At 46.1% G+C, this 15,156-nt stretch overlaps 1 protein-coding gene across 4 annotated transcripts in view; it reads left to right on the top strand.

The window, feature by feature from the left end:
- ALMS1 (ALMS1 centrosome and basal body associated protein) overlaps positions 1 to 15,156 on the top strand; it is a 64,677-nt gene that overhangs the window by 11,330 nt on the left and 38,191 nt on the right. For 3 of the 4 annotated variants that reach the window (XM_035101147.3, XM_060278326.2, XM_088660674.1), the window contains exons 4-5: positions 10,447 to 10,567; positions 11,204 to 13,475. In XM_035101147.3, coding sequence (XP_034957038.2) covers positions 10,447 to 10,567; positions 11,204 to 13,475 — 2,393 coding nt within the window. The remainder of the gene's footprint in view (positions 1 to 10,446; positions 10,568 to 11,203; positions 13,476 to 15,156) is intronic. The other variant, XM_060278325.2, reaches the window with a different exon arrangement.

Raw genomic sequence — 15,156 nt, 5'->3', positions numbered from 1 at the left:
CTCGGGATCTCCAGAATATTGTTGTTTGTGGACCTTAAGGTCCTCCACGGGGCATAATTTTATTATTTATACCCTGCCCATCTGGCTGGGTTTCCCCAGCCACTGTGGGTGGCTCACAGCATGTATCAGAACATACTAAAACATTAAACCTTAAAAACTTCCTGTTACAGGGCTGCCTTCAGATGTCGTCTAAAAGTTGTATGGTTGTTTATATCCTTGACATCTGATGGGAGGGTGTTCCACAGGGAGGGCACCACTACTTTGAAGGCCCTCTGCCTGGCTCCCTGTAACCTCGCTTCTTGCAGTGAGGGAACCAGCAAGAAGACCCTTGGAGGAGGACCTCAGTGTCTGGGCTGAATGATGGGGGTGGAGACGCTCCTTCAGGTATATAGGGCTGAGGCTGTTCAGGGCTGCAGAGGTCGGCACCAACACATTGAATTGTGCTCGGAAACGCACTGGGAGCCAATGAAGATCCTTTAGGACCAGTGTTATATGGCCCCGGCAGTCACTCCCAGTCGCCAGTCTAGCTGCCGCATTCTGGATTCTATCAAGAAAGCTCACTTGGTGACAAGATCATACATCTACCTCCAGATCTTTGAGCCAGCTGGGCAAAGCACGTAATGTCATTCATTTCAGCTGTCACCGCACTTCTTCCTTATTAGCATTTCAGCTGATCATTCCAGAAAAGGAAGGTGAGCAGGCAGGATCCACCCACATGCTCCCTGTGTGCATGACAGACAGGATTCAAATGCCGGAAATTAAATATATACCCAGTTAGACTGAATTTGCAAGTTCCTAAAACAGACTCTGGGCACTCTTTGTAACACTAGACCATATTAGTCAGATTGTTTACACCCCTGTTCCTGTTCTTTTAGAAGGCATCTCTTGAAATTTATCAGAACCCTCCCTTGCCAGTAACTGTTTTTCTCTTGTGCTCCTCCATTTTCTACTGCTGAAACATATGGTAAGGCCAAATAATTTCTAGAGATTGTTGTCCTGGCTCCTGTCCCAAGGGCAGCGACAGAGGGGCTTACTTGTGTATAAGTTAGAAGCTTTATTCAAGGCTTGCAGCTATTCAGGTCAGACTACAGGTACAGATTGCCAGGGGCACTAATATCAGGGGTCCGAGAATGGACGAAATATGTGATGTCTCAACAAATAGGCATGCCCCCTCCTGCCAGTTTTTAAAAGCAAGACATGGTGCACTCACTTGTGAAATTCTCTCGCTACTAGGCTGGTGGGCTTGGTGGTGCATGTTTCTCCAGATGGGGGGCACGGATGTGCTTCCAACAGCAGAGATGGTGCCAAGCTCTTGGTGTCGGGACGGAGGTCAACCCCTCATACCCGCTCCTTCAGTTGTTCAACCTCCCCCTTCCCAGCCTCTTTAAGGGAAAAGGCCCCATCCTGTCCTTTGGGCCCCTCTCCACTTACCGCATCATTTGTGCTTCCCTCCTCTTCATCTGACAGCAAATTGCACCTTGAACCCATCAGGATTGCGGGGTTCATAACAATTCTTCCTCCCCTGAGGTATCAAGAAGATGAAGTTTGTGTGTGTGCCAGTTTGAGCTTGTGCTCTCTCTCTTTTTTTTAGCTTTTCTAATCAGTTGGCGGTTCGAATCCCTGCGACGGGGTGAGCTACCGTTGCTTGGTCCCAGCTCCTGCCAACCTAGCAGTTTGAAAGCACGTCAAAGTGCAAGTAGATAAATAGGGACCGCTACAGTGGGAAGGTAAACAGTGTTTCTGGGTGTTGCTCTGGTTCGCCAGAAGCGGCTTTGTCATGCTGGCCACATGACCCAGAAGCTGTACGCCAGCTCCCTCGGTCAATAATGCGAGATGTGCACCGCAACCCCAGAGTCGGTCACGACTGGACCTAATGGTCAGGGGTCCCTTTACCTTTACCTTTAATCAGTATTACTTAGCTAGGTTTTTATTGGACAATGGATGCTTTTCTCATCTTCAGGGCCACACAATTAAAAAAAAAATTTTTTGCTAGTGCTAAGCAGGGTCTGGTACGGTTTCAATTGGATGGGCGACCGCGTGTTGAAATTCCTTCCTCTCAGGGGGTTGGACTAGATGATCCTCTGGGTCCCTTCCAACTCTACAATTACTCTATGGTTCCACAAGTGACTTCCAAACTGTGCAAGTGAGAGACAGACTACAGGAACCCGGCAGTAATTGGCATCACCCAGTTACCTCTGCCTCTCCATGAGGGGAATACAAGTGGTCTGAGAAAGTTCTGTATTTGTGATTGGATCTAGACATGCCTGTTTGTGCATGTAAAGAGCTTCCAAATGCATAGGGCTATTGTGGGGGGGGGGTGGCTGATCTCCCCTCATTTCCAATAGCAGCCCCATATACTTTAGGTAAGGCACGTCCAAAGTCTGTTTCGGGGGCCCAATCCTGCTGGTTAGTTTAACATGGCCCCTGTGGCAGTTTATTTCCTAGGGTAAAATCCTAAAAAAATCTTCAACAACTTCAATCCTAAAAAAAAGGTCAACAACTTTGGTTGACCTTTTGGTTGGCCCCCATGGCCCTTCACTTCATCAAATCTGGCCCTCTTTGAAAAAAGTTTAGACAGCACTGCTTTAGGGGATGCTTGTCTGGAGGGCCCCTAGTGTTCAGGGGGGGTTGTGAGTGTGTGGGCTACTACAGAACAGAAAGGAGCTACAAAGCTGCTGTGAGTGTATAGGGAAGATGGCATATACTGCTTTGGATCGGGGTCCTGTTCCTTATGTAACACCATGCCTCAACTCAGCCACGATGGGTACTGGCAGAATTAAAATAGACATAACAGACCTTTAGAACTGTAAATGCTAAAAATGAACACATATGCAAAATATGATTATAATATGACTAAGGGTGTTATATTTGGATTATATAGTACACTTTCTTTGTAGCAGTCAGACATTTTAGAAATTTTAAAAAGACATTGAGAACGATATGCCACCTACACCCTGATCTCTCCCTGCTGCTTCATATTCTGACTGCTGGTGGCAGCTCCTGCTCCCAGTTTAGCTCCAGCATTTATAGTCATTGGCAGGCTTGAATTTCCAATTGTGACTGCTGGATGGTTCGGTGAATATTGCTCACAGAGTCGGAATCTGATAATGGGTAGTTAAGCATTTCAGTTGATTTGAACTGGAGCATGGGGCATAATTCTCTTGCTGTGCTTGCAGAACTGTGATTATTTGTTAGTTCTTCCCTGGAGTATCTACCTGATCTTCCTCTGTCTGCTCCAGTGACTAGCATTGCTGGCATATAAACATGTGCATAGCAGAGTGACTGACTATATATATGTGCACCAATAGTTTATTTTGTTAATATCCCAAATAGCTCAGGGCAGCATATATGGCCTTGTATTGTTTTAGCTAGCAAGAGAAACCGGTGCGTAGAGAAACTATGCCGCTGGGGATCGCATAAAGATGCTTAGGTTGGAGCAGTGGAAGATGGGCTTTGTCTGTGTTTGCATTATCTAGTGGCTCCTTGAGACTTCCGGTGTAAAAGGGACGAGTGCTCCTTCCCCCACCCACTTCAGCACGTATATCAAACTGTTTCTCTTGTTCAGTGCAGCAGCTAACTCAACCAGGGAACCTATTTGCTGTTGTGTGAGGCATCAGTTTCCACAGCTTTATATAATTCCTCTTAATGACTCCTTTTCTTTAATGCATTTACAGTTTGATCTCCTGTCAAAACCTGTGAATCTGATCTGCAGTGAAATTGGAGTGGGGTAGATTGGTTGGTAAGGGCGATGCTTTCCTGGGGATTATGCTTTCCTCAGGTTCCTTGATCTTATTGTCCCTGAGCCTTTATGGCTTGCTGGGTGTGAGTCATCGTAACGATCTTTCTTCTTTTCCTTTTCCTTTGCTATAGCAGCTGCATATATATTTTCCCTTCAGTCCCGGCTTTAAAAGGGTCTTGGCCATTTAAAACATTTTTACTAAGAGAAGGGAAAATTGGATGCACGGCTCTAAATGTTGCACCCTGAGGGTAGCGGTTGCCGTAATGGAGGAATGGAAGTGGCAGGCTAGAGAATGGGGCGCGGAGAGCATAGACAGGTCCAAGGTGTCAGTGGAAGTGGAAAAACTAGTGGTGTTGTCTATGAGAGTGTTACTCACTCAAGAGGAGTAGGCAAATGCCAAATCAGATGACTGGAGTGATGGTGATTCTGCATATTTAGCAAACTAGGTAGCAGGCAACTACTGATGAGTGAAAGGGACACTTACCGTAGGCTCTGAAAGCCTCTCCTCCCACCCACCCAAAAAAGATTCACTTCATTTCCAGCCCATTTCCTCACTCCCAAGAGAATGCTATCCACTATCCATTCATTGGGACGCAGGTGGCGCTGTGGGTTAAACCACAGAACCTAGGGCTTGCCGGTTAGAAGGTCGGCGGTTCAAATCCCTGCAACGGTTCGAAAGCACGTCAAAGTGCAAGTAGATAAATAGGTACCGCTCCAAGCGGGAAGGTAAACGGCGTTTCCATGTGCTGCTCTGGTTCGCCAGAAACGGCTTTGTCAAGCCGGCCACATAACCTGGAAGCTGTATACTGGCTCCCTTGGCCAATAATGCGAGATGAGTGCTGCAACCCCAGAGTCGGTCACAACTGGACCTAATGGTCAGGGGTCCCTTTACCTTTATCCATTCATTGGACTATACTTGTAGTAGTGAGTGTGTACACTACATAAGACGGCTGAATCGTGTGTCCAAAGGTTGGAGGGGGGAGTGCCTTGCTGTATTGCATATGGAAATACTAGAATGTTTTTTTCCTCCTCCTTTTCCTAAAAGTATTAATTATGACATCATAATTCAGGCATCATCTACAGTCTTTTTGAAAAAGTATTTTCTAATGGTAATGCGTTAATTAATGTAGCGAATTGGAAAGAAAGAAGGGCTTGGCTCAGGTTTGGCTCCATCTCTAAATGCTCGGCAAACAGCATTCTGATTTCTGGCTTTCACATTTGTCAGCAGCAGGATGTAAGATGATGCAGGATCAGGTTTGCTTGCTTGGTGAATTTAGCTATGAATGAGGGAGGCGACCTTCAGAATTGACAGTGGGGAAGAAGAATTGCTCTTCTTTTGCACCAGGCACCCAAAGATGGTGTGACTGGGATCATTTGCTGCCCTGGGACCCAATAGGTCTCTCTCCAGAACACTACTGTTAACGTTTGCCCAAAACCATCACAAGCAGCAAGAGTTGAGATGGTGATTTTGCAATTCCCTAGAGAAAAGCAAAGCTCCATTAATTTTTCCAGCCAACATAAAATTTAATAGGTTTTCAGTGTAACTTGTGAATAACCTGATTTAGATTGTGTAATGGAATAGTTGATTGATTTTGTTTCAGAGATGACTAATATTGCTAGGTATTGCACATGGATTAGAAAGGCTTGTTTCTGATTTGGGGTGGCTGAAAAGGCAATGCTTATGTGTTCCTCTTCCCATCCCTCACCATGCTCCAAAGAAAGGGCTCTTGGATACCATCCTGCCGAAATCCTGGGTAACCTTTAAACCAGGTTGGCAGAAGGAGGCATAACATTGAATAATGGTTCTAGATTCAGGTCTGATGCAGATGTGTTGGTCTGATGCAGTCAAAATAAATTAAAAATTAAAACATTGTCCAGTAGCACCTTAAGAGACCAACTAAGTTTGCTCTGGGTATAAGCTTTTGTGTGCGTGCACACTTCTTCAGATACCTTGAAGAAGCGAATAATGGTGTACAAAGACCTTGGACCTCACTTCAGGATAGGTTGGAAGTGTTGGGCAAGTAACACAGTTTTAGGCCCACTATTTTCAAGGCATACAGAGAAGGGAATGCATTAAAAAGCATGTGTTCAAATCTGTGACATCTGAAAGGTTGAATTTGCAATTTTGAGGTCTTGGGTCTCACGACATCCACTACTGGTTGTCTGCCCCTGTGTTAAGGGAAGAAATACACAGTGCCTTCCAGCTACAACTGGCAGCCAGCCATCTTTGCATGAGCTTTATGTGAAATTAGCTGCTGTATTCCAGCTCATGAGATTTCCAGTGCTGTCTGAGATGCTGAAGAAGTTGCCCCTCTCTGGTTTGATTCACTGACCTTATTTTGAAATGTGAGGTGGTGAGACTTGGTTACGTTTCAAGCATCCTTTGCTTGGGAGTTTGATATCCTGGGGAAGGAGGAATTTCTTTGCTGGGCCTATGTCTGACTAGTTGTCCCCTTCCAAGCCCCCTCACACTTTGTGCTTGGCATTGGTTAACTCATTTGATAATATGGAAATGTATTTTGGCCTAAGAAATAAGGTGGTCTGTGATAAGATTTGTAATATTCAGCGATGAAGCATATCCTAAGACTTGAGAACACAGGCTTACTTTTAGTTAGTGCTGCAAGTGTTTGTTTGTCCTCCCTTAGCTGCCATTTTTCTAAAACTAAAAAGCCTTGAATGTTACAGTCTTTCCTCATAGAGAAAGGCGCTCAAGCCTCATGATCATAGAATCATAGAGTTGGAAGAGACCACAAGGGCCATCCAGTCTAACCCTCTGCCAAGCAGGAAACACCATCAAAGCATTCCTGACAGATGGCTGTCAAGCCTCTGCTTAAAGACCTCCAAAGAAGGAGACTCCACCACACTCCTTGGCAGCAAGTTCCACTGTCAAACAGCTCTTACTGTCAGGAAGTTCTTCCTAATGTTTAGGTGGAATCTTCTTTCTTGTAGTTTGAATCCATTGCTCTGTGTCCGCTTCTCTGAAGCAGCAGAAAACAACCTTTCTCCCTCCTCTATATGGCATCCTTTAATATATTTGAACATGGCTATCATATCACCCCTTAACCTTCTCTTCTCCAGGCTAAACATACCCAGCTCCCTAATCCGTTCCTCATAAGGCATTGTTTCCAGGCCTTTGATCATTTTGGTTGCCCTCCTCTGGACACGTCCCAGCTTGTCAGTATCCTTCTTGAACTGTGGTGCCCAGAACTGGACACAGTACTCCAGGTGAGGTCTGACCAGAGCAGAATACAGTGGTACTTTTACTTCCCTTGATCTAGATGCTATACTCCTAAGCGGGCCGCGGCTCTCCATCCCTCTCGCTCCGCGGTGCCGGCCGGGCGACCTTCCTCCTTCTCAGAGCAGCCGCCGCCACCACCAGGCGCCAGGACTGGCCGGGGTGGCTCGCGGGGTGGCTCGTCGTTGGCTGCTTCTCTTGACGCTGTGCCGACGCGTCCAGGAACGCGACGGAGAAGGTGGAGAGACGTCGCAGGAGCGCGACGGCGAAGGCCCAGCCTCGCGGAAGAGTCGAGAGAAGCGAAGCCGGACCTTCACCGTTGCGCCCCTGCGGGGTGGAGAGAGACGTCGGCACAGGGTCAAGAGAAGCAGCCGACGGCGAGCCACCCCAGCCAGTCCTGGCGCCTGGTGGTGGCGGCGGCTCTGAGAAGGAGGAAGGTCGCCCGGCCGGCACCGCGGAGCGAGAGGGACGGAGAGCCGCCGCGGCGCAGTAAAACGACTCAACAAGCCTCTCGCCGCTTGCCAAGCAGGGGAGAGGCTGTGTCATGCAGGGGCTGCGGGAGCTGCAGCAGGGGTCTCCACCATGAAGCAGCTCGGGAGTCTCCACCTGCCTCCTCCTCCGCAGCTGCTGTTGCTGCTGCTGCTGGGAGCCCTTTTCTACCCGCGAGGTAAGACCGGAGCGCTTCCGTGGGCTCGGAAACCTCGGGTTACTTACTTCCGGGTTCCGATCGTTCGTAAACCGAAAGTTCGTAACCCGAGGTGTTCGTAAACCGAGGTACCACTTTATTGTGTTCGTAAACCGAGGTACCACTGTATTGTGACCTGAATTGTACACAGACCATGTCATAGATATTTGCATAAGGGCATTATGATACTATACTGGGGTTTTTATTTTTGTTCCCTTTTCTGATAACCTGTGGCGCAGAATTTGCCCTTTTCATAGCTCCGTGAGAATGTGCTCTGCTTAGTCAGGGCCTGAAAAACTTCTTCCACATTAAGTGCATTAAGCTTTAAGGCTTCTCAAGATTCTCTGTTGTGTTTTCTGTAGCATTTAAATAGGGAAGTTGTAAAGCACCTGTAACATTGAACAACTGTGTGAATCTTTATATTCAACAGTAACCTTTGTCCCTTATTTTTAATGACTCATTTTGTATAAAATGCATTGAGAGTATTAATATTTTACTGGATGAATAGAGAATACTGAGTTGTATAAGGCACATTTTGTTCCTTTTAACAGTATAGTACACAAGGGGAAAGAGAAGAATGGAGAGGCAGAAAATGGACCTTTTGTTTTTGACGCTTTTTCTTACTTGCAACCTGGTTGCTGGGAAACTCACAACACAATACAAGGTTATATTAGCCTGTTGCAAGCTCTTGGAAACAGTGGCATATTCGAGGCATTGCTATTTCTGGCGTTTTGGTTATAGCCTATCTACCTTGGGTTGAATATTCAAATTCTGTATCAGGCCAAGAAATCCTCCATTTCGTAACAGGATGCAGTCTGAAAATGAAGGAAACCCGCACAAACCTGCTTCTGTGTGTTATGTTTTCAAAGCTCTTTTAAATATTTTGGCAGGCTTGACCGGCGGTCAGGAGGAGGTGGTGCAAGCAGGGAGACTGAAATGGGCATACGTTGCAGGAACTATTCCCCAAGGGTGAGGGATGAGACCTTCCCAAAGCATTGGAGCCCCATCACCAACACTGCCTCTCACCTCCCATTCTTACCCCAGTCGTGGCTTCTGAGGTCCCCAGGCACTTCTATGTGACTTGGTTTCTTAGCCTTTCTTGCTACATAAGCTCTTCTATTTTCATGTTTATGAAATAAATGTTTAAGTTGGTGAATTCTGTGTTTAAAAGGTAAAATAGCAGATCTAGCCTCCAAAGCATTTTGTTTTCTGGCCCTGGAGAGATCTACGAGATTTGGATCAAGGTGTAGGTTGTTCAAACAAACAAACCCTTTCCCCAAAAGCTGGAAGGTGAGACACTCCACTTGTGTTGCATCTTGTTGCTTCTTATGAAGTGCCCCAGCTTTGCCGTAGGCCAGGGGCCGGAAACCTAAGGCCCATGAGCCACAAGTCGTTTTACCAGCCCACAGGCTGCCCCTGAATCGAGCTCCCCGCTTGGCGAGTCCCCGTGCGCTGCACAAAACCAGCACAGTGCGGCCGAGTGGTGCTGGAAATTGCGTCTGCGCAGACGCCGGAAATCAAATGCGCATACGCTCATGCGCGCCCGTGATCTGGCCCACGGAGGGGGCTCCGCTGCAGTTAACTGGCCCAGGCAAGGTAAGCCTTGCCGACCCCTGCCGTAGGCTTTGTGTTCTCCAAAATCAAACATATTCTATGATCCCCAAGGACATGCTCTATGGGGTGCTGGCTTCAGGCACCGGGCCCGTTGGCAGACCAACTCTGTGTCACAAAGATTTCTTCAAACACAACACGAAGGCTACCTTCATCTGCCCCAGCTGCAACAAAACATGCCTCTCCCGTATCATTATCTACAGCCATAGCAGGCAATGCAACCTTCTAACAGTTTGACTTCACCCCCAAAAGCACACTTCCATTGTCTCCCGAGACAGATGGATGCCAAGCAACTCTATGATCAAATTATTCTACAGACTGTGAATAGCTTCTGCATCAACATTTTTATTGCTTAAGACCATTCATTAAGACCATGCATCCCCAAACTTCGGCCCTCCAGATGTTTTGGACTACAATTCCAATCTTCCCTGACCACTGGTCCTTTTAGCTAGGGATCATGGGAGTTGTAGGCTAAAACATCTGGAGGGCCGCAGTTTGGGGATGCCTGATTAAGACCTTCTGTGACAGGAAAAGAAATAATTGATTTCTAATTTGCATTTCATTTGACCCATTATGCATTAGATCATCCTACTTGGTGAAGCTTGTTTGTTTGTTTTTGTTTTTTTTTGCATTAAAAGAGTTAAAACTCTTTTTGTACTGCTTAAAATAATCCTTCCTGCTGAGTTAATGTCAAAAATGAATTTCTTTGAGTAAGCTTGTTGCTTTCCTCAGAAGAGCAGAACAGCTAATAGGAACCACCAAAATTAGATTGGGCATATGTCAGGTTATAGATGTTAACGTTGATTATCAAGTCTCCAATTGGTGTATGCTCAAAAGGATGCAAAGTTCATTGAGTTACATAGACAGAAATGTTTCTCTCAGACATATGAGGCTTTTTTCTAAGAGGAGGAATGTTACACATTCCCCTAAAGCTGTACTATGAAATTTATTTTAAAAAATTTTAATGTTAGAAACGACTATACCATATGTGAAATCTGTGTTTTTCAGTCTGATTCATCTTTAGCCATTTAAAGTTGCTGTATTACACATTTTCAACCATATTTGGTTTTTTAAGCTCCTGCCAGTTGGCAGGGCACTTGCATTAGTAAGGCTTTGATTAGCAAGCCATGACTTTTCAGTCCTGCCACATAACCATGGTGTTTGTCATTTTGACAGAAGCTGAGGACAGTCGCCTCTCTCCCAACCTCCCACTGATGACAACATACTCAACGCAAGGCCGAACATTCTTCAACGAGACCCTCTTTCAGCAAACGGGAACAGATTTTGCTCCTTTGAGGTGGGGTAAACCTACTGTTCTCTTGTACTCTATTAGCTGTGTTGTTTAAGGCACCGAGCACAATATGGTGTACATCAGACATGTCCAAAGTTGGTTTTGGGGGCCCAATCCTGCCCCCGGCCGGCTCCTTGGCTGTTTTATTGGGTTCAAATCCTAGAAAAAGCTCAACAACTTTGGTCGGCCCTCACACACGTTCACTTCATCAAATCTAGCCCTCTTTGAAAAAAGTTTAGGCACCCCTGGTCTTCTCCCCATTTTATCCTCCCAACAACCCGGTGAAGTAGATTAGGATGAGAGGCTGTCTGGCCCAAGGTCAACCCAGTGAGCTTCATGGCATGAGTGGGAATTTGAACCTGGCTCTCCCAGTTCCTAGTCCAGCACTTTAACCACCGCCGCACCACTGGCTTTTTTATTCTAGTGCTGCTTCAGCCAAAGGGGTCCACCATCACTTCCCAAAACCCAGAAGCTCATCCTAACAAAATTATGCCTGTATGTTGTCAGAGACAGTGACTTATTAAAGTACCTTTTTGAAGGGGAATATTGAGCTATCTTGGGCCTGGAAATATTATCTCCTGGGTTCTGCTAGACCGCAATGCAAGATTGTAATTCCGGCCCCCACCCCCAATTCTCTTTCAGAGGGACTCCAGATGCTTCTAATGTTGCCTCCGAACAGTCTTCAAGCCATTTGCGGATGAGTGAAGCTGTGCGGCTGGCAGCCACAGATGTCAGCTCCGACTCTTCTCTTCCCTCCGATTACTTTAAACTGTCTCAGCATCCCTTGGCTTTCAGCGCCATGGCACCTAGCAATACCAGCCTTGGCAGTTGTCTATCCCAGCATCCCCTTTCTTTTTCTGGGCCCACTCCCAGGGAACAGACTCATCATAGTGAGCAGCATACACAACAACACCTTGATGCAAGGACTGGAACCTTGGGCTCCAGCGATGAGAATTTTGGAATCCCAGGTTCACAGAAGCAGCTAAATCCGCAGTTGGCAACATCTCTTAATCCGAATGAGTCTTGGGGACAGGATCTGTTTCTTTTCGACAGCCATGTGCCAGCACCTGTCCTGCTTGAAATTTTGGAGAAAGAGGTGGGGTTATCCAAGCATTCTGGGTTCTTGTCTTCCGAGAGTTCATCTGGCAAAAGTGTTTTGGGAAAGGAGCCAGTCAAAAACGCTATGAGCCCGCAAATGGAAAATGTAGTTCTTGGGGAAAGGGAGTTGGAAACATTTGTAGAACCACCTGGGCAAGAAAGAAGAACTGTTCCTGAGTGTGATTCGTTGAACGTACTCTCTTATTTGGAGGGAAAGCCCTTTAGAAATGCTGGTAATTCAGAACAATTATCTTCAGACATTTCAAATGTGTCCTTCAGGGGACAAAGGATGGGTTTGGGCGATTCTTGCATCACTGGGATATCTTCAAACCCTTATCTGAACGAGCAGGAGTTGCAGCATGTTTCTAAAGCTGCATTTGAGGAGCAAAAGAAGCTTGTTCCGGCTTTTGCTGACGCTAAACTTCATGCCCCTGCACCCCACCAGCCAGTCTTTGTAGCTGCAGAACATGGCAATATCTGTAAGAAGGTAGAAATCCAGATGGGGAGCAAAAGTGAATTAATGCCTTTAGACTTCAGTATAGAGAGGGAACATAAAGATGTCGGAATTTCACCTTCCTTTAATGAGGGATCATTCATTGTCCACCTGGCTCATCCAGTTCATCATTCTACCCCAGGAATTTTTACAACTAGAAGCTTGACTCGGGAAGCTCCTGCTATGACATACCCGGTCAAAGCTGTTCTTCAGTCCTCTCTCCCTTGCTTACATGAGGAGTTCTCAAATAACTCTTGTTCCAATACATTCCTTCCTTCCGTGGAAGAGCCTCGCGGACCTTCTCTGGATGATACTTGCATACCCTCTGCGGGAGAGCCACGCTCTGCGGGAGAGCCAAGTGGCCAAGCATCAAAAGATGAAAACAGTGGAGGTCTCCATGTTCTATATCCTCTTAAAGGTAGGATTCAGTCTCTACCTTCTCTCAACTTCATGGAGAAGGTTGGGGCATGGAACATGAGTCAGTCATCTGAGAGGATGTCTGATGCCTTGGCTTTACATGGCTCAAGTGACGTTTCTCCTAGGCAGAAGGCGTACAGTGCAATAGCAGATTCCTTGAACCGCATTTTGTTAAAGCAGCAGAGCCAGGCTGATCTTAAGGCAGGGCTGCCAGCATCCTTTTCTGGGCCAAACTCCATGACCAACCTGCATGTTCATGATAAAAACCCAACACAGGTGCTACCGCTTACCAGGTCTCAGTCCGAAAACTCGGTGGCCGCAATCAGCAGAGAGATGCCAAGGGCTGAAGTAGGTCATGAAACGTCCCACAGTGAAGATCTTCATCCAGCAGAAGACAAGGGAAGAGTTTCAGGAGCGTCTGGAGTCAAGCAGGGTGATGCTAACGTTGAGGATGCACATACCCAACATTATACAGCTGTTCTAGTCTCCACTGTCTCCAGTGATGAAGAAATCGGTGAAAGTGCCACTAGAGGAAGGGATCCAAATCCAGATAATTTTATTTCCAGTGAAAGAGTTGCTGAACTCCTCAGAGAAGATGCCAGCTTTCTTAGCGGTAGCCAAGAAGTGGCAGATGGCCGTCAGGATAAAACCAGAGAATTGCCAGGTTTTCTTCCTTGTACCAACCAGATCAGTATGGGCCATTTTAGTGATGTTTCACCAGATAGCTTGAATCAAAGAACTAGTCATGGGACAGGCAGCTGTGCTGACTTGAGACTTTCTTCAAGACAGTCTTCAAGACGCTCTTCAATGCGATCTTCAGTTGTTTCTGGAAAGTTGCATGGCAGTTTGGAAGAAGTATTCAAAACTCCATATGACAGGGAGATAAACATCGAAGAAAGAATACCTGTAAGTTAATTTTGTCACAATATTTTATAATGTCGTCGTTTGCAGTTACAGTTGGTACATTTGCTCCACAGCCATCTTATGGTATACTTATAGTGCATATCAATGAATTCCTGTGGGTCTTTCTAGTCTGTTAACTGTTGGAGACAGGTATGCATGGTAAAGGTAAAGGGACCCCTGACCATTAGGTCCAGTTGTGACCGACTCTGGGGTTGCGGTGCTCATCTCGCGTTATTGGCCGAGGGAGCCGGTGTACAGCTTGCAGGTCACGTGGCCAGCATGACAAAGCTGCTTCTGGCGAACCAGAGCAGCACACGGAAACGCCATTTACCTTCCCGCTGTAGCGGTACCTATTTATCTACTTGTACTTTGACGTGCTTTTGAACTGCTAGGTTGGCAGGAGCTGGGACCGAGCAACAGGAGCTCACCCCGTCGCGAGGATTCAAACCGCCGACCTTCTGATCGGCAAGCCCTAGGCTCTGTGGTTTAACTCACAGCGCCACCCGGTACTTTTTGCCAAATACTTCTCCTTCCATCAAAATAGAAGTCTTCATCTCCACATGTACGGAAGGGACAGGAGTCTTGAACTGGGGGGGGGGGGTAAATTGGATCTTTCTAGTATCTGCATTAGCACTGAAACCAAGGAGCCAGTGTCAACAGTAATAGAACATACAAACATTGTTGTTGTTTAGTCGTGTCCGACTCTTCATGACTCCATGGACCAGAGTACGCCAGGCACTCCTGTCTTCCACTGCCTCCCGCAGTTTGGTCAAACTCATGTTGGTAGCTTTGAGAACACAATTAATTACATAGGTAGCATTTATACCAAAACAGCAACTACTCGGTTAAATCTGTAGAAGGGACTGAAACTGGACTCTACCATGGCAGATAGGAGGTTCAGTGTTGAAATATCTCCCTGAAACAGGAAGCATCCTGCATGTACAAAATTGAGCATGTCGGAGAGAATCTTCTACCCCAGACCTTTTTGGATGTGCCCAGTGCCTTATGGTGCCCAAGGATATATATTTTGTCACTTTGAAAATAGGAAAAATAAAACTGTAAATTAGAAACCATCACCATGGTGGTAAAAAAGAAAGAAAGAAAAGGACAAAAAAGTAAAAAAAAAAAATATACCGGTAGACCTCAGCATTGTCATAGGAAACAGAAAAAATATACTTTGGAGTGGTAAAAAAATTAATAAGTTAAGTAATTAATTCCCCTTTCAAAGAAAATAAATTCATAAACGGTTTCCTGATCCCCCCCCAATATCTGCCTACCGTACTAGTAAGATCTGCTAATCCTTCCCCCCTGCCCTTGTTCTTCTCAATGTGCCACATTTTGAAGCATTTCAAACAAAATGCCTGAAAAATGGTCTTCCTTTGTGGCATAGTAAATTGTCCAATTATTTTTCGAGGGTGGATGAGAGGAGGGCAGCTTTGGACAAATTATGTACATTAAACTGAGGCCTTATGGTCTTTTGGTGAGGACTGTTGCGTAACACGAATGAACAAGCCATTCCTTGTAAGATGGATCGTAGGGCATATGCTGAGGTTGTTGGGATGACAGAAGAAGTGAATCAGTGTCTTTGCAACGAGAAGAACAAGACAGGATAGCTAAGTGGTGAGGAGCTTAATGCTTTCTGACTATTGCATTGAAGAGCTGCCTGTGACCTTCCAGTCTCTTC

Source organism: Zootoca vivipara, chromosome Z1, assembly GCF_965207765.1.
Source record: "Zootoca vivipara chromosome Z1, rZooViv2.hap1.1, whole genome shotgun sequence".
Classification (NCBI taxonomy): domain Eukaryota; kingdom Metazoa; phylum Chordata; class Lepidosauria; order Squamata; family Lacertidae; genus Zootoca; species Zootoca vivipara.
This window is presented reverse-complemented; position numbering and strand designations above follow the sequence as displayed.